Genomic DNA, 24,455 nt, shown 5'->3' with positions numbered 1-24,455 from the left:
AAAACTACAGACTCTGGTTATCTGCTGAGTAGCAGATAAGTCTATGGGCAGTTGCTAAGATAATACAACGCAGAACAATCCTGTCAAAAACTGAGAAATTGTAACAGTTTTCTTGGTAGGTTTACTATGTGATGAAAATCCAACTAAGTAATGAATCGTGGTTAAGCCAAGTCTGCCTTAGCACAGCTGTCATGCAAATCCAATCGCAGAGAATTTACAATCAACCAAGCACCAAATCTTTAAAGCTCTTGGCTGCATTTCTCTCCATTGTACTGAATGTTCTTGTGTTCATTTTCACTGGGTGCAGAAGAAAAAACAGCGAATTAAGGGAGCGGGGAAGCACCTCGACTCAAACAGTTACGCATCGCATCTATCAATTCATCCTTACGAAATAAAACACATTTGCAGAGCTTTATTCCGAAAAATTGCATCAGCAGCGGTTTCCTGATTCCCAGGCATGTTGGTGTTTCATTCCCTTTCGGTGAGAAGGGAGGGAGGTGGTGGGCTGGCGACGGCATCCTTCGCATTTCCCTCCAGTTAATGCCTCAAGTGAGTCCCCTTTGTTGAAAGCCTTTTGTGGCTGTCTGAGACTCCACTCCACGGCCGGGCATCTAACAAGGAGGCCCCACACAGCAAAGTGGGGGACCAGAGCTAGATATCAAGCAAAGCGAGAAGTCTTCCCCCACCCTGGAAGCAAATCTCCAATGGAATGAATGGAATATAAATACCAGCCAATAAGCAGCCGGCTTAGGGTGTATATAAAAGGGATGGGAAGGTGGAGGGAAAGGCTTCATTTCAGGCAGGTCTTTCTGGCGGAGCTTGCAAGAAGCTAAGGGCACTTTCCTTCCGCGGTTCCTCTGAAAGTCTCGGTAAGTGCGCAAGGCAAGCGGTGCCTTCGGGCTTCGGATTAAAGAGCTTGAAGCCGCCGTGTTGGCGAGCGGGACGGCTGGCTCTGCGGCGTCTTCTGCTTTTCGGAGGAAAAAGCCCAGCAGGCATTTTTTTACGGCACGAAAGACCAGGGTTTGTTTGTTTTTTCTTTCCTTCCTCTCTTTCTCTCTCTCTCTCTCTCCCTCTCCGAACTCGCCTTTCTTTTAAAGCCAGCATCTTGCCCTGGCGAGAGGAAAGGAGACTCGGGTTCTGGTCTCACGCCGCAACGATTGTAGCTGCTTTCTGGACCGAGAGAGAGAGAGAGACGGAATCGCCACACGTCCAGGATGTGGACGTGTCCAAAGGAGAGCTCGGAGATAACGCGTGGATCTTGCAGGGGGTACCTCGGGTTTTACCCCTTTTTTAAAAAAGTAGACTCCTTTCGCCGGGGGCGCGATGCTCGGACGGCTCCCTCCCTCCGCATCTAGAGGAATTGGGGTTTTCGCGCAGAGCACTTCGCTACCTTCATCCTCTGAGTTTGTTACGTAATGCTGGCCCGTTTCATTTTCGAGTCGCTGCTTCTCCTGTTAGGCTGAGATGCCCAAAGCAAGCCCCGTTTCTTGGCAGTGCACCGGAGGGAAGGAGAGAGGGAGGGAGGGAGGCCCGCTTGTGGTTCCTGTCCTTAGAAAGCCGGGCTGTAGGGGGAAGAGCGGGGGTCCCTTTCTCCTGTCTAGGGGGACGGGGGGGCGGCTACAGAGGGAAGCTGTTAGTTGCGGCAAGCCAGGCGTCCCAACTCCCTGCCGCCTCCTGGCCATTTGCTCCCCAGATATACAGCCTGGCCGGAGCTGTCGCGCACTGCTCAAGCGAGGCTGCTCTTAAGACCTTCGCGGCTCCCTTCCCGGAGCGAGGCTTGGGCAAGCCAGGAAGAGGAGCGGGGGGAGGAGGAGAAAATTCGGCTGCGATGCATCGCAGCCAGCGCCCTTTTTGTGATCCACTTAAAAAGCCTCCCTCCTTCCCTGCTTTTTGTTTTCCCCCCCCTCCGCCGCGGCCGCCACCTGCTCCTTCCGAAGCGCCTCTCCCGAAGCGATCCGATGGAGAGTCGTAGGTAGCGAACAGCCCCGCGGCCCTTTTCTTCTGCGGTTGTTTGTGCCAAAGCGCTGCGCATCCCTAACCGGCTTCTCTTCTCTTGCAACAGAGAGGAGGTGCCTGGGGGCGAGGAACCGAGGCAGCCCCGATGAAGTGGAAGGCTAGAATGTAGGGCGGGCTGGCTGCCTCCTTCGGCTTGCTTTGCGGGGCTCTGCTCTGCCGGCAGCCGGGGCGGCTTCGCAAAGGAACCCCAGGCTTGAAGGGGAAAAAAAACCACAGGGAAGGGCGCTCGGTTTCTTTTCTGTCTTGCAGTAAAATGTCTGGAGGTGAAGGTGACCTCTGGGATCGAGGAAAAGGGAGGGAGGCCGCCTTAACGAAGCCCTTACGAGCTCCTGGGAGAAGTTAGGTGGCTGGCTTCCTATTCCTGGTTGCTCAGCCGCAGATATAGCACCTTGACCTTGGGCAAGCCTCTTAGTGCTGGCCCAGCCTGCCTGCCACAGCGGTATGGGGAGGAGTTGAGTAATATTTGGCAACCCTCCACAATTGCAGGTGCTCTGCAGACAGTGTTGAGCTGAGCAGGTCAGAGAGAGGCGGCAAGGTGACCTTGCTCCCGACCTGCCTTTTTCTGTACAATTGAAGCTAAGTTAATACCTGGCAAGAGGCAAAATGATGTTTTCCTTCTCTTCTCCCCCCCTCAACCCCTTAGCTCCTTTCAGACAGGCCAATTATGCCGTTCTCAAACAGCCACAATCTTTCCAAGATGAATTACTCTGCAGAAGATGAGTATCCGGATCTAAGTCTCCATAACAATCACATGGCTTCAGTTCTGACCTTGGAGTTATATTCAAAGCTGAGGGATAAACAGACTTCTAGTGGATTTACCGTCGATGATTGTATTCAGACAGGGGTTGACAACCCAGGTAAAGGAAAATGGCTGCTCATTTAATTTCTGTCTGTTCCTCATTTAACAAGGAAGTGCTGTGCTGCTTTACAAAACACGCCATCTGTGAGAATCTCCTTGCAGCCTCAAGAGTATTTTTAAAAAAAAAAAAAAACCTTACAAAGTGTTTGTGCAGAATCTTGATTGCAACCAGAATGGCTTTATTTACTGACGAATACAAACCTATTGATTCCTTCTGCTGAGTCCCCCCCACACACACAATATTAATGTTGATTGAGAAACTCCCTTCCCCTCCCTGGAAGCCCTAGTCCTAAAGGTATATAATTTACAGCTGTAGTTCTTAAAACAATCCCTGATTAAGAAATATAGCTGCTCTTTGGCAAATAAAGTAGGAGCAGATCTTAGTAGTGGGGATATTACTGCATTTTTCCTGTTATTCTCTAGCAATATTGAACTGGCACTCTTTAATAATTAGAAACTGCCATCCAGTGAGATTATCCATAGTCAAGTTCCCCCAAAAGTCATGTAGCTGATGTTCTAAACCTGAATCTGAGCTAGAAATTGTGAGACAATCTTTTTCCTTGTAAGGTGTCAATCAGACTGGGCTTGATAATCCTGCCAAATCCCTGAGCTGGTGAACTTGGCTAATGCAGATACAGGCTTTTTGCTCAGGCATGAAATCAGCTGAGACTATGGAAATGCAAAATGGTGGAAACAAACCTGGTTTAGATGAAATGGTGGTTTGTTGAGATTAACTGTAGTATATGATAGAGCTTTTAAAATGGCTTTTTATGCCCTTTATGTCTTGGAAATAGTCCTTCAGAACTGTTAAATGTGATGAAGGGAGCACCATAAACTTCTCTTAATGGTTAACAAGAGGGTAGGGGTTTGAATTAAGTGATAGTTCCTTAGTCATGATAGCTGCTATGGGCTATTTCTAGAAATAGATTGCTGAATACATGTTAATGAAAACAGTGATAGAGCCTCTTTGGTCAACAGTCTTACATTACAGAGACAACTGTAGTCTTGCCATCCTATTTGCAAGTTTTATGGAGGCACCTGGATAGCCATTTGTTGTGGACTGGATACCAAACTTTCGAATGTTATAAAAAGTCTGTGGGCATCAGTGATTTGATAATGATCTCTGATGAAAATGTGAATGTCTTCAGAGATGCTTAGTCTATGTGATAATGAAAGTGAGGTGGATAGTATCTAAATTTGATAAATAACAATTGCATTCAATTTTAGTGATTTCTGAGCATTAGGCATTTTAGTTCCAGGCAACTTTCCTGTAGGCCTGATAGAAATTGGTCTGGCATAGCTAGAAGAGAAATATCTGGTTTATTATTATGAAATTGATTGGTAATTTTTTTCAGGCATTGATTACAGTCTTCTTCAATCTGGTACCTTCCAGACAGATTACTTTACAATGCCCATGGGAATCATTGGCTAGCAGATTAAGGATAATGGTAGCTTTGTACTTCAGAGGATTGACAGGTTAGAGAAATTAGCCCTGCTTGAAATCTCAATTTAAAAGTCTAAATAAGATTTCTCCGTTGAGAAAATGGAGTTGCCTTCACCACCATGTGGATGCTTGTTTTCCTGTGATTCTATTTTGCAAAAGTAGGTGTTGCAGAATGGATTTTGCCAAAAAGAACCCACCCCACTTTGTTTTCAGTTTGACTAATGTGTGCCAGTTGTAGAATTTGGACTGTGTAGATAATGTTTGATACCTACACAGAAAATATGTAGTTCTATTATAAAAATATGTATTTTTATAATAATAAAATATACAGATTAACTGAAACTAAGCTTTTAGGTTTGCCTAATTCTGGAGCATTCAGGGTAAGCCTGAATTCGAAGCAGCTTAACTTTCAACAGAGAGAGGGAGAGAGTTTTAAATGTGCTGCATTCGCACAAACCTATGAGCAAACGACAAAGTCTAATGGAAAAGAGAACTCACGGTGTATCAAAAATGTCTTTATACCTTATAAAGCTAACAACATGCAAAATCTAATGTGTTTGGAAATGCCAAATGCTAGAATGGAACTTTGAAACCAAAGCTCTTCTGGCTTGTTAATTCCTGTAGGCCATCCCTTCATTAAGACAGTAGGATGCGTAGCTGGTGATGAGGAATCGTATGTCACATTCTGTGAACTCTTTGACCCAGTTATTGAAGATCGACATGGAGGCTACAAACCTACGGATCAACATAAGACTGACTTGAATCCTGATAACCTGGAGGTAGAGAAGTCTTTTAAAAAGAAACAAATATTTACGAGGGGTCCTTGGTGTTCTCTTGAGCTTTCTTGCTTTCTTGCAGAAGTTTCATTACCCTAACTAGGTAACATCATCAGTGCTGGTCAAATAGCACTGATGATGTTACCTAGTTATGGTAGTGAAATGTCTGCAAGAAAACCAGCTCAGAGAAGCACCAGGGACCCTTCATTTCAACTCTGAGCTACAAATATTCTCCTTTACTGGCAAATATTAACAGATTGCTTACTTATTCTTTTGATGCTGTACCTTTTTATTTACACCTGGTAGGGTGCGTTAAAAACTACCCATTGGTAACCTAGACTTATTTCTGCAGCAATGGAATATGTTTACTGAGTGACATTTACGAAGGCTGCAGTCTATATTGCTAGTTTCAAAATTTTAATAGATTCCTGTTGCTAAAGAGTTGTAATAGAAATTGCACAGGTATGTTTAGGGTTGCTTTAGGCCTCACTGTTAGGTTTCTTTCTCGTGGGTAGAAAGATCATATTCTTCAGAAGAGAATGTTTGCACTCTGAACGTTCATTTAGAATCCTTTGGGCAACAAAAAACATGATAAATTGACTTGTTCAGTCCTTTATGCTTAGCAGTGGAGATGGATAAATCACTTCTATTATGGAATGTAGGATTGAAAAGTATTCTATCACTATGTCTGTCAGTATAAAAAATAATTGGCCATGGCTAGTGAGCTGAGCTTTCCTGTTCGTGGAAGAAAGTCATCTTTATGTTGGAGAGATTAATGCACTGATGCTCTGATTTTCTTCCAGTGCCCTCCAAATGTATTAGACTCAATTTAAGGACAGGTAAAGGACTAATAGTAATGAAGCAAATGGAAACTTTACTTGTTTTCAAGCCCCTGCAGCAGAAGAATGGCTTATTTTTGGCTCTAAAGTAAGCCCTTGGTTGCAAGTATCCCATTTCCAGAATGGAGCTGCCCCCTAAAAATGGGCTTTTCTCTCCATGACAATATCTCACACTTCCTTTATCTATAGGAATGACAAAAGTTGGTTTAAAATGCTTCTTTCAGCATAAGTACTGACCTTGCTTAATACATCTGCTATGTATTCTAATTATGGAATGGTGCTGTTTATCAGCAAGGCTGGCTGTAATAATAGGTTGAAGTAGAAGCAGTTGGGAACTGGGTATTGGCTGCAATTTGTACAGCCAAGTCAATAAATCAATAAGAATAGAGCTGGAAGGGACCTTGGAGGTCTTCTAGTCCAACCCCCGGCTCAAGCAGGAAATTCTATACCATTTCAGACAGTGAGGGCCCAGTCTCTTCTTAAAAACCTCCAGCAATGAAACATCCACAACTTCTGAAGGCAAGCTGTTCCACTGGTTGATTGTCCTCACTGTTAGGAAGTTTATACTTAATTCCAGGTTGCTTCTCTCCTTGATTAAATTTAAATGAAAATACAGATTTAACATCACTTGCATTTAAATATAATATGTCCAAGGTAACTCTGAGTTTGCCTTTCATTTGCAGAGTAAGTCTAGATGGAATTTGCTATTGGATCTCTTACTACTATGATGAAGCTCTTTCCTTTTATAGGGTGGTGATGATTTGGACCCCAACTATGTTCTGAGTTCACGTGTCCGAACTGGTAGGAGCATTCGTGGCTTCTGTCTGCCCCCCCACTGTAGCAGAGGAGAGAGACGTGCAATTGAAAAACTTTCTGTGGAAGGTAAAATTCAGCATTGCCTTGTGTACAAACCCCAAAACAAGTAGAATTGGTCTCAGTGCTGATGGTAATTTGATAATCAAAAAGCACAAGTAGATATACAATAGGGTAGAACTACCCTTGCCTTGTGCATTATTGGTAGTCCTTAACTTATGACTGTTTACAATGATCTGGAATTATGGCCTCTGAAAGGGTGCTTTATGGCCTATAAAGCACATCTAGACATCACAAAATGTTGCATCACCACTCCTGCTGAGATGACTCCCCCTAGCTCTAGGGGCTGGCTGAAAGAGCTGCCTCCTGAGGAGTTGAACTCCTTTAGTGGGGTGCAGAACGGAGCTAAAATCCTATAGAATTCAGCCCCGTCTTTGCATACCACCGAATGAATTCTCTTCTGTGCATGGAGGGGAGCTGAACTGCTTTGGTAGGAAGTTTTTTTAGCCAGAGACAAGATGGAGCTGAAAACTAAGCAGAGTGCATGGTAAGATAAGAAGCATGACATGCCCCAGATGAGGGAGGGAGGCCCAATGCATAATACATGTAAGTATCTCTCTACTGTACTGAAAATCCTGTTTGGATATGGGCAGGGAGGATTTTCAGCTCCTGAGCAGAGCCACCCAGGACTTCCGTTTCCCCCACCCAGCCCCCAAGCACCCCCCACTCCTTACCTGGGATCCTACCTACCTAATGACCTGTGCAATCACTTAACAATCACAACCATGAGTGTTGGGATTGCAATCCTTGAGCAAAGCAGTCAGGTGGGCAGTCACATGATATCTCACTTAACTGCTTCGCTCAACAACCAAGATTTTGATCTCAAATTGTCATAAATTGAGGACTACCTGTTTTGTTTAATAAGATGCTTGGTGATGTTTGAACTATCTCTTGGCTGTTTCATATTAAACTCCTTTGGGTCAGCTAGAAAGCTGTACCATACCTGTAGCTGAATGCACCTTTGAAAAAGTCTTGCTTGCAGCAGAAAATTGAACTGTAGTTACTCTGTTTCCCTTGCATTTACTTGCATTTATTCAAGTAAATGCAAGGGAAACAGTAATTATAGTTACAGCTCCTCCGGGTTTTTTAAGTGTTCTCATGTGTGGAGCTTTAAACACATTGTTGCAGCCACCATCTTGACAGGAGCGTGCTTTGCAGATAACCCTGCTGGAAGATGTTCCTGAAAATAAATACTACTCCATGAGTAACAAATAACTGCATCAGTGGTGGATTGCTACCAGTTCGCACTGGATCGGGTGAACTGGTAGCGGTGGTGGGAGGCTCCGCCCAACCACTTCTGCACATGCACAGAAGTGTTGTGCATGTGCCTGTGTGCGAACCAGTAGCAACTGGATTTGGAACCCGCCCCTGAACTGCATGTTAATTAATGGAGCAACTAAAAAGCAGGTACATTGAGTGAAGGGTGCATTCTTCCTGCCATTCCTGCCTCAAGACTCTGGAAAACAGCCTGTGCCTTGCTCTGCTAGAGAATTGTTAAAAGTTAGCATGTCAAGTCGAAACTACCCCTTTTTGCTGTCTTGGCCTTAATGAACGGTAGACCAGAATACGCATATATTAAATAACTCATTGAAAATAATCTCAATGCTACAAGCCTCCCTATTCTTCCTTCAGCTTTGGCCAGCCTGGAAGGGGATTTCAGTGGGAAGTACTATGCTTTGAAGAATATGACAGACGCCGAACAGCAACAGCTCATTGATGATCACTTCCTTTTTGATAAACCTGTTTCCCCTTTGCTCTTGGCTTCTGGAATGGCCCGCGACTGGCCTGATGGAAGGGGCATCTGGTGAGTATTGCCAAGCAAAGTTGCGTCTTGAGTATTGAACCATTTGTTTAACCTTGGTATTGCAATTTATAAATTCTTATAGCCATCCAGTTGTGGCTTATTCAACAAAGGTGGCTTCACAATATTGTGGATTACAACTATATGTGAAACTGGTCAGTGAGTTGATCAGCAACACGTGTAATTTACTTTTAACTTAAGATGCAACTCATGTTACCTGATACAATACTGTAGTTCTGCAGAATGAACTTGGATTCTCTCTCCTGACCCATACTTTTTTCTGTTGAATTTTTTTTAAAAAAAATTAAATAAAAATCCTAGCAGTGCAAAATAATATATACTTGTCCCAATAACTTGGCGTTAACCAAAGAAGTTAAAGACACGATATAAGGAAGCATAATTAAAGTAGGTTATATTAACATTATTATTTCTCTTCTTTCCTTTCTGTCCTTGTAAACAATCCTTTCATGCTTCAAAGAACCTTTTGTTCTTTAAACTTCTTACCTGTTGCTTTCTCAAGACCTCGTTTATTCTATCCAACCATGACTTTTTCAGGTTCTTTACCCTAACCTGTTCATTCTTCTCACGTTTGTTTTCCAGTTCAGGTTTCATTCATTCTCTCACCATATTTTTTTTCATGCCAATCATTCATTCTGTATTAAATTCAAATCATTCAGCATCTATTGATTCTCATATTTTGATCTTGAACTACTTATCTTGCTCCCTTTGGTTACATTTGCAAATATCTGTGCTCTCCATATTCTTTACACATGTCTCTCATCCTCATTTTCTGCAGCAATCATTTTTCCTATATATATTTTCCTACTCATCCATCCAGGTCACCTAAAAGAATATTTTTTTCTCCCTGGATCAAATGAATTAAAAAATATTAAGAGTTTTTTCCATAATTCATACCTGGTTTTTCTCACTGTCTCTATTCCTTGGAACATTACATGGAAATATCACTAGGCTATGGATTCCTACATTTATGCATACCTTTATCAATGTAGATAACACATTTCATACTTAGACTTCAGTTGTTTCACTCACAGTTAACGTATACCTTCATTTGTTTTATATTCATTAACTCCTAATGGATTGGTTTTACATTCTGATGGAAGAATTGATTGATGACTATTCTTGGGTAGTGTAATATTCCAAGCAGCCATGGTGGCACAGTGGTTAGAATGTAGTATTGCAAGCTAATTCTGCTGACTGTCAGGGGTTCGATTCTTACCTGCTTAAGGTTGACTCAGCCTTCCATCCTTCCGAGATCGGTAAAATGATGACCCAGATTGTTGGGGGCAATAGGCTGACTCTAAACTGCTTAGAGTTGTAAAGTATATAAGTTTAAATGCTATTGCTCAATTATTGGTATACCCATTTCTGAACAAATGCATAATTGTAGCGAGTGCAGATTTCCCATTTATAGTTACAAACTTGGAAGCACTTAGTATCTTTTGTTAATCTACTAGGCAACCTGTGACCTATTGAATCAGTGTTTCAGAGATACCTTCTTACCTTTCAGAGAAACAGAATAATCCAAGGTGCAGCAATGGGAGCAGGAGTGACTTCTGAATTCCTGCTAGCTTCCCCATAGCAAGAATCTTGCTACTGGGAATCTAGCAAGAAGTATTTGAAATCCCCTTCCCTTCCAGCAAGCAGGTGGCTGATGTTGGGTGGGGAAAGAAGGGATTGCAAGTAGTCAAAAACTATAGAACATTTGGAAGCTTTTTTGGTATGTAAACTTATATATGTTCATTTTATGCTTGACATAAAGGAGTGTGGAGCTGACTCGTTTTTGTCTTCTTAGGCATAATGACAGTAAGACTTTCCTTGTGTGGATCAATGAGGAAGATCACCTTAGAATTATTTCCATGCAAAAGGGTGGAAATATGAAAGAGGTTTTCACTCGCTTCTGTTCTGGGCTAACCCAGGTAAATATAATTGGTAATGGAGGCATGTGGATTTTGCCCAGGGATCTAAGTTGGTGCAACCTTCTCTACAATATCCAACTCAAAGTGTTGATTTAAATACAATACAGACTTTAGGACAATCATATCAGGATGTATTTGGGACGCGGTGGCTCAGGGGCTAGGACGTTGAGCTTGTCAATCGAAAGGTCAGCAGCTTGGCGGTTCGAATCCCTAGTGCTGCCGGGTAACGGGGTGAGTTCCCGTGACTTGTCCCAGCTTCTGCCAACCTAGCAGTTTCGAAAGCACGTAAAAATGCAAGTAGAGAAAATAGGGACCACCTTTGGTGGGAAGGTAAGTGTTCTGTACACCTTTGGCATTGAGTCATGCTGGCCACATGACCACGGAGACGTCTTCGGACAGTGCTGGCTCTTCAGCTTTGAAACGATGAGCACCGCCCCCTAGAGTCGGCAACGACTAGCACATATGTGCGAGGGGAACTTTACCTTTTTATCAGGATGTACTGATGATAATGGTTTCAAATTATCTGTTTAGGCAGAAGTAGTGGTACAGTGAGCTTGAAAGTAAAAATGCAGATCATTCCTGCCCTGGAGACTTCTTGGACATCACTCTCCCTGTTTATTGAAGGAACAGAGGTCAAATAATAGTGATGTATAATGTATATATTCCCTCATTTCTCTGGCCAGAAATCTTGAGAGACGTACAGATTTAAGCCATTCTCTAACTCAGTAGCCTGTCTTGTACTAACAGATAGTTTATATGCAACTTCAAAAATGAGTTTCCAAGAGCAGAGGGCCAGTCTCAGCATGTCTCCAGTCCCAGCATAGCTTATAATGAGGTTTGGCCATTGCTTTTTCTAACATAATGGTGTCTATGATGTGTATGCCACCATAGTTGAGGTTGGGGGAAGTCTCTTTAATTATTTGTAATCTATACCGTAACTTCCTAAATTCTCTAGGCACATTAGGTTGCCTAAAATAATATGTTCCTAAACAGTAAAGAAATAGCAATTAGTGAATCACAGAATTAAAATTTCATCTTTCATTCATTTAAGATGAAAGTGTATTAGCCGTATCCATCTATTAGGGATAAAACAAGCAGCTCTATATTGTATTTGCTTTGTGTGTGGGGGTGTGTGGGGGTGTGTGGGGAGGGAAGGGCCTCTGCTTGCTTTCTAGTGGTATACTAGGAACTGCATTTCAGCAAATGGACAGACATAAAGGAGGGGAAATAGTACTTTTGATTATTTAAATTTAGAAAGTGATATATGGCATATATAATATGGCATATTAAAGGGATTACATTTTGGTGGCAGTCGTTGAATCAACTCTGCAGGTTTCACCAAAGCTTTGAGGTCTTCATATAACCCGGAGACCTTGATTTGGGTCATCCTATGCCAATAGTGTTGCTTTTCATCAAGCTGAGGTTCTACTTTGGAGAAATGCAGAGTGGGAGACCTATTTTTCATGAAGAACCTTACTGCATGTCTCGCTCTTAATGTATAGCGCAGGCTTTATCTCTCCTTCCACTTTTATCTTTGGGAACTGAAAGAACTAAACATCCTATAAAGCAAGGGGTCAACAATCTCATCTAGCAATCTTTTATATGATCATGACAATCCCACTTCTGAACCACTGATTGTTGCATGACAATGGCAAAGATTCAATTATTTTTACCTGGATTCTTATCTGATCTCATATAAATGTGATGGCCATAATTTGTCAAGGTTCCAAGTAACATGCCCATAGCAAACAAAACTCCCGAATTCCTCAAAGAATAAGTTTATTGGATATGTCATATTGGCATAGACTAGTGAAAACCGACTCTGACCATTCCTACGGTTTTCACCTAATTAAAAGTTTTTCACTTTCTCTAAACAAGTCTCATGGTCCAATCAGGATACTGTCCAGTTGCTAAGTGACTCCAGTCCTCTCCTTCCAAGCACCTGCAGAAATTCCCTTGGTTCCCAAGAGAAAGTATTTTGTTTTGACTACAAACCCCAACTATCTCTATTTTCCCCCCTTCCTATCCCTCTTATACAGTGTGTCAGTGCTGAAGTCTCAAAATGGCTTCAATCAGGCTAGCTTCGGGGCTGACATTTAAGGTTGGAATCTTCAGATGTCTTTGTGTTGTTGACCATGAAAGATCTCTTCAGTTTTCTTCAACTTGTGAAATGAAGAAGCTTTTTATAACTATCTGTATTTCTCTCTAGCTTGAAGCACTCTTCAAAGCCCAAAACTATGAATATATGTGGAATTCCCATCTCGGATACGTCTTGACTTGCCCATCCAACCTTGGCACAGGTCTCCGGGGGGGAGTTCATGTTAAATTGCCGAATCTTAGCAAACATGAGAAATTTGGAGAGATCCTCAAGAGGCTTAGGCTTCAGAAACGTGGTACAGGTGAGAAAGGAAGCATGGGTGGTGCTTGTTTTATTTGTTTGAAATCAGTGAACCATTCTGTCCAGATCTCATGGGCCAGATTATGGTGAATGATAAACATACAATAAAACCCATTTAAACAACTTCTGAGACGCATTTTAAAACGTAACTAAAAGTTTAAACAAAATGGCTGGGGGAAGGTCATAGTACAAACAAATGAGGCTTTGATGCAGATTTTTAAAACATAAATATTCTCTTTCAATCTTGCTTTTGTATGCAGGGAATATTTTTTTTTCATGTAAAAGCGACTAAGTGCAAGATCCTGGCATCACTTTGAGTTATAATCAGTTTCTTTCTAACAATGAGAATTTGGCTTTGGATGACACCCCTAATTTTGAAAATTGTCATACCTCTATCTGTATTTAAGAAATATTTCTGTCCCTCGAGTTGACAAATGCCGTCTGACTGATACTTATTCAGCAGAGCTAAGATATTAATAGTTAAGCACAGATTGTCCTAGAATTTCATTCTGACAGCCCTCAACTCTGAAGTCTTAGCAGACAATAGGCAGATTTTTACAAGAAGGGCTTTGATATGTTGGCCAAGAATTCTGGGGATTCTGTAGCCCCAATATATCTGGCAATGTAGCTGCCCAAAGAAACGTGCTCTGTGAGTCCATGGGGATGAATCCCCACTTAAGACAGGAAGATGATTTTTTTTTGCCTTCCTGAGATAGCAGTAGCAGCATTGCTGTTCACATTAATTAGGCATCATTCTGAGCAGGTTCTGTTGATCACTCTCTCTCTCTATCTAGTTTGCCAAGAGCAGGGGGTCTCCAACTTCGGCAACTTTAAGACTTGTGGATTTCAGTTCCCAGAATTCCTCATCCAGCTTTGCTGGCTGAGGAACTCTGGGAGTTGGAAGTCCACAAGTCTTAAAGTTGCCAAAGATGGAGACCCCTGGTCAAGAGTCAACTCCCAATGACTCTTGGTGGCTTACAAATAAACACTAAAACAGTTAAAAACAAAAATAAGAAATAAAAGTTAGCAAGATGAGAGAACCTGACTGGAATGAAAAGAAAGAGTCCAGGGGGTTTCACCCGCTCTTCTCAAAGGCCTGGAAGAACAGGCAGGGCTAGAAGACCCATTGAAACACTAGTAGAACAGGAGCCATCCAGATCTCGCGGCAACCATATTCTGCAGGGCAAGAATGCTGCTTGAAAGCTTCTGGCATCCTGATACTGTTTAATTGAAGGAATCTGTAATGCAGGCCACCCCAGCCAGATTAAATTAGCCAGGCAACGTTGTGAGGTAGCTATGATGGCTACATGTTCAGGCAGCCTCCATGGGTTTTTTTCAAGGTGTCCATCATTCTGAGAAATCACTGCAGCGACGCATGAAGGGCAGCTGTTTAGGACTGGACCTCAGAACTGCTATGGAGAACCAAATACTTTAGGCCAGGGGTCTCCAACTGTGGCAATTTTACGATTTGTGGACTTCAACTCCCAGAATTCCTCAGCCAGCATGTGCTGTCCAAAAGTTGTAAAGTTGCCAAGGTTGGAGACCCCTGCTTTAGGAAGAGTGAAATAGTTCGGCTGGTGGTAGATTGTGAGAATACAGGAAAAAGGAACGTGACTCCATTTATAGTGTTGCATTCTGCTTCATAGCAGGAATGACCCTATCTGGCAAGTAGAGTCCTACTCAAAAAACATAAAGGCTGACTTTCCAAGACCATTGTTGTGGAGGTGAGGTCTATTAGTTTTGATGTCGTATATTTCAAAGGCATGGCCCAAATGATATGACTCCCTTAGTGTCTGATAGCTCACATGCACAATTCACTTCTGGAATTTAAGAACTACATGCTACTTTTCCTTACTAGAAGCTGTTTGAAAAGAAGCACATCCAGATAAGCAATTTAATTAGATTTAATCCTCATTTTGTGATTTTAAGACAATCCTGCAGATTTTTTAAGATAAACATGCTTATAAAGTAGTGCTGTTCAAACATGCTGGAATAAGAAGTGTGTGTATATATCGTAATTATTTGAATTTGAATTCTTATCCCAACTTAACAATATATTCACCGTATCGTAGAGCAGGGGTCTCCAACCTTGGCAAGTTTAAGACTTGTGCACTTCAACTTCCAGAATTCCTGTCAGCGAAGCTGGCTGAGGAACTCTGGGAGTTGAAGTCCACAAGTCTTAAAAGTTGCCAAGGTTGAAGACTCCTGGTGTAGAGCGTTTAATTTGGGTTCCTAACTTCTGTTTTGGTTTGTTTTAGGTGGTGTGGACACAGCGGCTGTGGGGGGAGTATTTGATATCTCCAACGCTGACCGTCTGGGGTTCTCTGAAGTCGAACTGGTGCAGATGGTAGTGGATGGAGTAAAGCTGCTGATTGAAATGGAGAAACGCCTTGAAAAGGGCCAGTGCATTAATGATATGATCCCAGCTCAGAAATGAAAAGCACTTTAATGTTCTAGCTCCTCATGCTTCTTCCTAACTTATTGGATGAATTATACACACAAAATAAGATGACGCTCCGATCAAAATCATGGAGTCAAAAGAGATTTTCCCACTTAGTAACATTGTAGAAAGTCTTCCATTCACATGTGTTAGAGTTTATTTTTTTGATGGCTGAAATATCACTGAGAAACTGAAATAAATCATCATTTGGCCTGAAAAGTATCTTGCTTTTGTTATTGGGTTAAAAAAGAATGATAAGAGGTAGCTAAAGCTACAATCTTACAGCTGCCTTAAAGCTGCAGGAGCTATAGGAAGATTCTAAGAAGAGCACAGACTAAGCGTTAAGTCAACTGACCACCATGAGTGGGCCAATGTCTATAGCAATAGAGCTGTTTTTTTTTAAACTTGACAGCTTTAAGATGTGTGCACTTAAATTCCTAGAATTTCATAGTCAGTATGTGTATCTTAAGAATTCTGCAGGATAATCTTAAGATCATGAATGTATCTGTGGTATATCTGTGTGAGTTGCTGTTTTGGTCTATTTCCAATCAGAAAATGTTCATCATAGAAGGGTTTTGAGTGGAAGGTTTCTCACTATAAGGCCTGTCTCTTGTCCTTTAGACAAGTTCAAGCAGCTACCAAAGGGAGGTCTTTTAAAACTATTTTCCCTATTGCTCTCCCCCCCCCCCAGGGTGGATAGACACCACATTTATCCAATATTCTTTTACTTGGTGGTGACCAGTCCCATTTTAGAGATGAGGGAGAGGAATAGGAGAAATAGCTGATATCTGCATTCCTTAAAGCAGATGCTTTTTTTTGTACGCCTGCGTCTTCCAAAGTACTTTCCTGAGAGAGATTCAAATGTTACACAAGCTTAATATTCATAGTTGGTGAGCTGAGAAGGGGACAAGGCTTAAACTTGTGCAACCAGATTACTAAATGATTATATGGATATTTGTTACATTTGTATTTGCTGCCTATCTACATAAGCATAATGTATGTATTACATAAGCATGTCTATAGCTGCTGGATTTTTCTTCCAACTATATCTTCCATTTCTTGCTCATGTCTAATGAGTGCCAAGGGACTGACTTTTTAACAAAGATGGTGCAATTATGTCATTGATCATTGCTGATGGTTAGCATCCTGGGAATATCCCCTACCCTCCTTTTGGTGTCTCTTAGAAGAAATTCTGAGTCACAACAGGATGGATTGCTCAAATGGGTCAGAAGGGAGGCTGTAAAGGCCCATGGCTGATACAAGACTTCTAAAGTAGAAGAATTAATTAAAAAGTGTACCAGTCCAAGCCTTGCATCTCTTACATTGGATCCACTTAAATACTTAAGAAGATTCCTTCTGGCTTGCATTTTTGACACCCAGTTCCTCATTATTTTGGTGTATGTTTGTTTTTTTCACAGAAGCTTAGCTCCAAATTTTATATGGATTGCCATGCTTCCTCAACTGCTCATGATCTAGTTTGTAAGTGCTTGAGAAGTTATCACATAATGTTGGATCATTGTTTTTACTACAAATCTCTCTATAATCCTAGTAATACCAGTCTTTTCCAGCATGTGTCCCCACCAGATGTGTAAAGTTCAACTCTTAAGGATTCTTTCTCACAATCATACCGGCAGGTAATTCTGAGAATTGAAGCCCATACAACTGAATGCCTCTAGATCGGGAAAAGTTGTGTCCGAGCAGAATTTGGTTTTTTGCAATGCCGCATCAGATGCTCACCTTAAAGGCAATGGGTACCTCCTCTTGTATCATGAGATACTGTATACTGCTTCTAAACATGGAGGTTTCATAGAATCATGACTTTAGATAGATCTGCCCTACATCTTCAGGGAACATGCACTTACTGACATATCAATGCAATGTTACTACTCAGACATGGACAACAATGATGGAATCTCAGGATCTCCACATCTGCTAACTGGAGGAATGAATATTGTTCTAGGAACGAATCAAGAAGATATATGGGAGTCATGAATTTTGCCCATTATTTTAATCCAAGAGAATGTTGTGCCTCAGGTATCAAAACCTGGGCATCAAATCAAGAAAAATGCCTAGATATTGACTTTTAGTGGTTCTTGAAAGCTATAGTGGTTTCTGAAACTTAAGAGTTGCCTCTGTCAGGTACTTCATTAATTCCTCTTGTACTTTACCCAATATAGAGAAAGAGAGAAAGATTTCTAATAAGGGACACTGCATCTTATGTTGCATCAACAATTCAAGTTTTTAATCCCAAAGGTGCTTTTTGAAAGGTGCTTTTTCATTTGCACCACTCAGGTGACCCTGATGACACAGATACACCTCCAGGTGGCTTTAATGGCTTGCTAAAAGAATGCAAATGACTAGCTGTCTGCAAGGAGCATAACTCCTTCCATTCCCCACCATCCAGAGTCAGAGCTGAAGAAGCTTCTTGGATGGAAAATGAAATGTCTTCAAAGGAAAACCAGAAAGTCTAGTTGCCTCTTGAAAAAGCACCTTTGAGAGACAACCATGACCTGGATGATTGAGAATCTCCATAGACACTAAGTTTTCAACCCTACAACAGGATTGTAGTCAAGAATGAATCAACCCATTCAACAGCACATTGGAAAACCGCATGGACTCTCCAATGGTATTGAATGCCAACCTCAATGTCAAATTAAAAAGAGAAATAGTAGGCTAATGTACAAGGTTCATGATTTTCATGACTAGACAAATAGCCAAGTTTTAAGTGAAACCCAGCCAGCAGGGTTGGGGCCAGTCTGATAAAACAAAATCTGAGCCCAAAGCAAGAATATAATCTGTATAAGTGTATTAGAATTGACCCTCCCTAGTTCTCTGGAACATAAAGGCAGAGAAGGAGAGAAACATACAGACTTGCAAGACTATTACTGTAACCTGTAATATGAAGGTAGTATTCATATTCGTGATTTTGGTTTTCTGTCTGGACTTCCTGGAAGGGCTGACAAATGGGCATATTGAAAATGTCCATGACACAGCATTGTGCATTTTTTAAAAATATTAGTTGCCAAATCTTAAGAACAAAAAATATCTCACACTTTAGTATGGACAATATGTTTTAATGCAAGTGAAGTGTGTTTCTTACTAAGAGCTAAATCCATTGAATCAGTTTAGATATCTCTTTACCCCTTGATGAATATTTATTTGTTAAACAAATATATTAATTTGCCTGAAAAAATGAGTTGAGTTTTGATGGAATCTCCAATTCCCCAGCTGTTCAACTTACAAATAAATTGCAAAAACATCAGTTCCTGCCATTTATTAACAAGCAATCACTCACTACATGTGCGTAAGCAAGCAATCACTCAGTACATGTGCGTAATCACACAATCTCTCATTTTTCTGACCAGCAATTTCAGCTGAAATGTCCCCTCTACTTTTTTAGAAACATCTTTAGTTCACCATGTCCTCATTTGAAGCTCATAGGCAAAATGTAATATTTAAGAACATGAGGTTTAGCCAATCCTCATTTCTTAATCACTTTGGTATTATTTTTTATTGGTCTTTAAATAATGAGACCCTTTGGCAATGGCAAGCTTCATGGCATTCAATGGGTGAGTTTCCATCCGTCCTTTGTGGAAAAAAAAACCTTAAACTTTTAGTTAACATTTATAAGAATTAACAGCAAGAGAATAACTAGAGCGTTGATTTCATAAAGTTATAAACAGACTAAGGGTCCAAATTGAATGTAATAAGATTCTGAAATTATTATTCAAGATAACATGCTAACAGAAGCATGTTATTAGAGGGGGAGAACACTTAACTGTGAGCTGATAATACAGAATGAAGCAAAATCTTTTAACAATGGATAATTGAGAGATATTTGTGAACAATGGGCTCAGAAGTTAGTTTTAAAGATCTCTGCCATTACTAATAATGCAATGGAAAAGGAACAAATGTTACTAGACAAGACTGAAGTTAACTCATATGTGGGTTTAAAAATGACTGCCTACAAGAAGGATGTGGAAAAAGATGAAATGTTGGCTATATAAATGAAACCAGTGAATGTTTAGTAACTAAAAAGAACATACAAATAATGAACTGGCAGAGTGTCTTGGATAACTTTTCTATATTGGATTTACAAAAGAGGTTTATTTTTTGTCTTTTAAATTTATCTAATTAGGGTTAAAACAGTTACCTTGTTCAGTAAACTTTTATTGGATTTTTAGAGATTAAAGTTGAAAGATAATGTTTGCGAGACTTGTTTAATGATAGAAAAAGACATAGGTATAATTACAGGAAAGGAGATGCAAATGTAAAAGGAAAAAAGTCAAGTGGGTTTATAAGATCAGGTTTTTAAGATAGGTTATTTTTGGTAAACCTTAATGGATCTTTGCTGATTAGGATTGATGAGGTTTTAAAGATTTATAAACAATGTGGTGAGATATAGAATGAAAAGAGTATTTGTTGTATTTTAAGATATGGAGATCAGTTTAATCTTGTTTATACTTGCTGAAATGAAGAGGAATTTCTTCCTCTCCTCTCCTCGGACTTTTCCTTTTTTTCTTTGTTATACCTCGTATTAATTTTCTCTGTTTAATAAAACTATTATTATAAAAAAACAATTGAGCTTCAGAAGGCAGTAAGAATTATAAACAATTAATTATGGAACAGAATGTAGGGACCAGTAAAAACAAAGGAATGGACTAACTCTAGGAATGGAAAATACAGACAGATATATTCAAGAAAAAAATATTAAGCGACAAATATTAGTCTCTGGAGATCATCCTTTCTTTTTCCACAAGAAACATAACCTGGAAATCAGTTTCATCTGGAATGAATATATAATTTTTGCCTAGCTTATAGAGTTTCAGAACATACACAAATCTTAATTTCATTGATTTCTGAGATATGGGATGTTACACAGTACTCAAAATGTCTCCTTGCTACGCTCCAAAAAAATCCCCAACCCATTGTTTTTGTCCTTTTTACTAGATTGAATTGAATAATGCTTTAGTTCACTTGTAAAATTAATCACAAGTAAATTAAAATTAATAGGAACTCAAAAATCTATACAAGCTCCCTAGGTGGAAGTAATTTATATGCCAAAATGATTTGTAGGACTGAGAGCTGTTCACACCGTTTACAGAAAGAGACCAAATTAATCTCCAAAGCATAAGGCCTCACAATGGGAACGAATCATTCATCAAGGTCATTAGCATGAACTGCATTGTATTAAACAATGCTGAATTGAGTGTCTCTTTTCTTGTCAATAGAGATGCTCATTTATTTAGGTCCCGTTTCCCCATATTACCAGACTGAAAGTAAATGAGGCAGGGGCAGTAAAGGCCAAATCAAAGCTGTGCATGGTTTTGGTTAAATCTCTGGTCTGAACTCAGCTGCTCAAGCACATCCTCTGGATTCCCTGTAAAATTCCATGAAAAAGTCAGGAAGATGCTCAGAAAAAGCAGAAAGCCTTCTTATGCCTCCCTAGGAGCAAAAATGTGTAAGGGCTGCAAATATGAACAGCTATCAGGTAAGCAGAAAGCCCCGATTTTCCTCACAAGGAACATTTGGCGGGTGCGTGTGTGTGTAATTTAGCCAGACACTGTGGGAAGGTGCATTTGTTGGGAACAGCCATTTGCTTCGGCAAACACTTCTATGGCACTCGTAAACCCTGCTTCATGGATATCGGATTGTGTCCTGTTAAACTTTGGGCATTGCTTTGTGAACTCTGAACCTTATTCGTGAACTTCAGACTTCCTCATTGCCTTGTGAATCAGTGCTGGTGATTGTTGGACCTAGTTGCCCCGACTATGGATGACTGCCTTCAGCTTTACTGACACTATTGGAGGGCCGTCTGTCACAGTAGCTGTGCAACAAAGACTTTATTGGTTCCTATACTTCAGTGGTGGGTTTCAAATTTTACTACCAGTTCTGTGTGTGTGGCTTGGTGGGCATGGCATGGATTGGTGGGTGTGGCTTGGTGGGCGTGGCAGGGAAAGGATACTGTAAAATCTCCATTCCCACCCCACTCCAAGGGAAGGACACTATAAAATCTCCATTCCCTCCCCAATCCAGGGGAAGATTACTGCAAAATCCCCATTTCTTCCCCATCAGCTGGGACTTGGGAGGCAGAGAATAGATGGGGGCAGGCCAGTCAGAATTTTTACTACCGGTTCTCCAAATTACTCAAAATTTCCGCTACCGGTTCTCTAGAACTAGTCAGAACCTGCTGAAACCCACCTCTGCTGCACTTGCCAGGGAACCCAAGTCAGAACATCTTTTGTGGATAGCCTTTTCCCCAATTTTTGCCATGCAACAGAAAATAATTGCATTTGGGTGTATTTTCTTTGCTAGCCGCATTTGAGCAGATCAGCTTCTGCTTTCTGAATCAGAAGTTACAGCCCTCCTGTGGTCATGGTTTCTTTTCTAGCAAACCAGCCCAAACTTGTCCTTGCTTCCCATCTATCAGTTTTCAGTTCTGCTCTCTGATCAGATGTGGCCTTAGCTGGTAGCTGACTAGCTTCATAATAGAAAACAGACATTTTGAAGCACACACCCAATAGTGTGGCTGCATCTTTTCATTAGCTGCATAGCAGGAATAGTATGGAGCAGATGCACTGGGAATGCCAACTGATTCTCATTTGACTGACTCATAGCTCTCAGGAACATGTGAGTGAGCAAGAGCTAGATTTTTTACTTTTTAATCATCTGTAAGAAACAGAGAAGCCAGAGGGTGCAGCTTTTGTTTCTATGGGAACTAGACAAATAAGACCCATTTCAGACAATTGTTTTGTTTGCAAAGGGACAATGCTTATGTCCCCCAGTGCTTAGCTGGCCCCAGAGTTAACCCCTCTGCAGTCTTATCTTCATTACTTTGCAATCAGAGTTGGGACTAGGGGAGCTTAAATTAAATTATAAAATGCTATTTCTCTTATTGTTGACAGTTTTACTCTTGGGAATCTCTTCCTGCTATTTGCACATTGACTTAGTTGTGAACTGTTTATAGAGTGTCATTAAAAAGCTGAATAGGTTGATAACTCAGATTGATCCACAAGAATCTTTTGTGCTCCTTTGTAGTCTTAGATGCCCAGGTAAACATCACAAAAGCAGCATTGGTCCTTCTGCCTCCTATTTTCCCTCCAATAACAACCCTGTGAGGTGTGTTGGGGTGAGACAGACTGACTGAACCAGGTCACCCAGCCACCTTTCATGCCTAAGGCAGGATCAGAACGTGTGTCTCTTGGCTTTTAGGCCAGCTTCTTAACCACTACACTAAATTGGGTTAATTTAAAATGAAGCAGCTACACTCTTAATGGCTAAGACACATTTTGGTTGTTGGCAATTTGCTGTCTTAAGGTACTGGTTTTAATGGTTAAAGATCAAGAGTCTCCCTACTTCAGTATGCATTTACCTGATTTTGCCAAAATGAAGAAAAACCATTTATTCTGTCCAAGCTCACCAGTCCTTTCACTCCTCCCCCTACTCTACAGGGAGATTCCACCACAGCATGAGACATTTTAAAAATAACTCTGATAATTGAAATTTGAAAACAAATAGTGGTTATTTGGCAATACGCTAAAAGTAACAGTCCAGTCTTCAATGGTTTATAATATGTCTGGAGGAATGAGACCTTCTCCCCCCCCATTGCAATTTGTAGCCTGGGACTGCAATGGCAGGCATAAAAAAACCCTTGCAATCCTAATGATTGCTTTCATTGCAACAGTGTAAGACAGGTGGAAAGAATAGAAGGCAGCCTAGTGGAGCATTATATTCAGTGGCAGATTGGATGACTGTGCTATAAACAAGAGTTAATTACAAAGACTTGCAATAGAATCCATTGTTAAACTTATTAGGCAGCAGCAGTGCTGAGATCAGTTTTAATTCCCAATAAAAGTCACTTGCCTCTTCCACCCCCTACGGTAGCAAAGCAAATGCTCCTTAGATGTCCTCTTAGCCAGTGAGCTGTAATTACTTGCATAGACTGACTGCATTTATAAATCCTCAATTTCTCTCATCTTCACCATCACTGTCTCTCCCCAGGCACCCTTTCCTATCAGATCAGAAAGAATGGGCATGCTCCTGTCCTTTCCCTTAAACATTGCCACCTCATGAGATCTATAAAGCAGGCTTTTTCTGTGGCAGCCCGGCCTGTGGAACACCCTTTCCCTTGATGAAGTCCAGCAGGTCTCCATCTTTTTAGCCTTTTGAAAAGCACTTTTAAGACCTGGTTTTTTCCTCCAATCACTAGAACAGGGCCGTCAAAACTCCTGGCCCGTGGGCCGGATGCGTCATGCCCACACCCAGTTTAGCGAAGGGGGAAAAGGTCCCAATATGTCATGTGATGCTGCCATGACGTGAGTTTGACACCCCTGCACTAGAATATGGTGAAGTGAATCAGAGATTTCATAAGAATGTTGGAAGTTTAATTTCGGTGTCAAGTTATTAATGTTTATGGCTTTAATAGATTTATGTTATGTTTTTACTGATGTTGTCTTACATGATTAGGAGCTACTCAGAATTTGACCTTAGGTGGGCAATTTATATAAATGTTTTAAACAAACAAATTCACATGCAGAGCAAAAATTTGATGCTGCTTTTTTTCTTGTGTTACTCTTCTTACAGTCACACCTTCACATAATTACATAGCTGTTAAGGAGCTACACTGCAACTTTTTGTTTATAAGGCTCCACTTCCTGCCTTCCATTTTAAGAAAGTAACTAAAGGCAGACTTTGTGGTTTTAGTATCAAGCCAGTCTTTCCTGTAACCCTCACTTGACGTTTTTTTTGTGTCTGTGAGTAGTTATCTTGACTTCCTGTGCAATTACATTTCCTAAGTCCTAATAGTAGAGACTTTTGCAAAGGCTAATACCAAACTGGAATTTAAAAGATGTCTTGGTGAGTCTAAGTATATTTACTTTGCTGAGTTCTTGAAACATTGTAGAAATAGCTTTCCACAGGCTGACATATTCCAGCTATACTGGACTACAGGTCCCATAAATGCAACTACAGAGTGTCAGCCCTAAACTTTTTAGATTCTACTGAGCTATAGGGGTCATGTCAAATTTATAAAGCCTTCAAGATCTTACCCTCTAAATAATTAAAATGGGAGTG

General features: G+C 40.8%; 1 protein-coding gene across 1 annotated transcript; it reads left to right on the top strand.

Moving 5' to 3' along the window:
• The first annotated feature begins 717 nt into the window (after nucleotides 1–717).
• CKB (creatine kinase B) lies at nucleotides 718–15,602 on the top strand. Its single transcript, XM_058162782.1, has 8 exons — nucleotides 718–869; nucleotides 2,660–2,873; nucleotides 4,944–5,098; nucleotides 6,684–6,816; nucleotides 8,440–8,611; nucleotides 10,422–10,545; nucleotides 12,755–12,944; nucleotides 15,202–15,602. The coding sequence occupies exons 2-8, from the start codon at nucleotides 2,681–2,683 to the stop codon at nucleotides 15,378–15,380; spliced, it is 1,146 nt and encodes a 381-aa protein (XP_058018765.1). The 5' UTR covers nucleotides 718–869; nucleotides 2,660–2,680; the 3' UTR covers nucleotides 15,381–15,602.
• The last annotated feature ends 8,853 nt before the right edge of the window (nucleotides 15,603–24,455 follow it).

Source organism: Ahaetulla prasina, chromosome 1 (genome assembly GCF_028640845.1).
Source record: "Ahaetulla prasina isolate Xishuangbanna chromosome 1, ASM2864084v1, whole genome shotgun sequence".
NCBI lineage: Eukaryota > Metazoa > Chordata > Lepidosauria > Squamata > Colubridae > Ahaetulla > Ahaetulla prasina.
The sequence above is the reverse complement of the archived record's forward strand: the minus strand, read 5'-3'. Positions and strand labels throughout refer to the sequence as shown.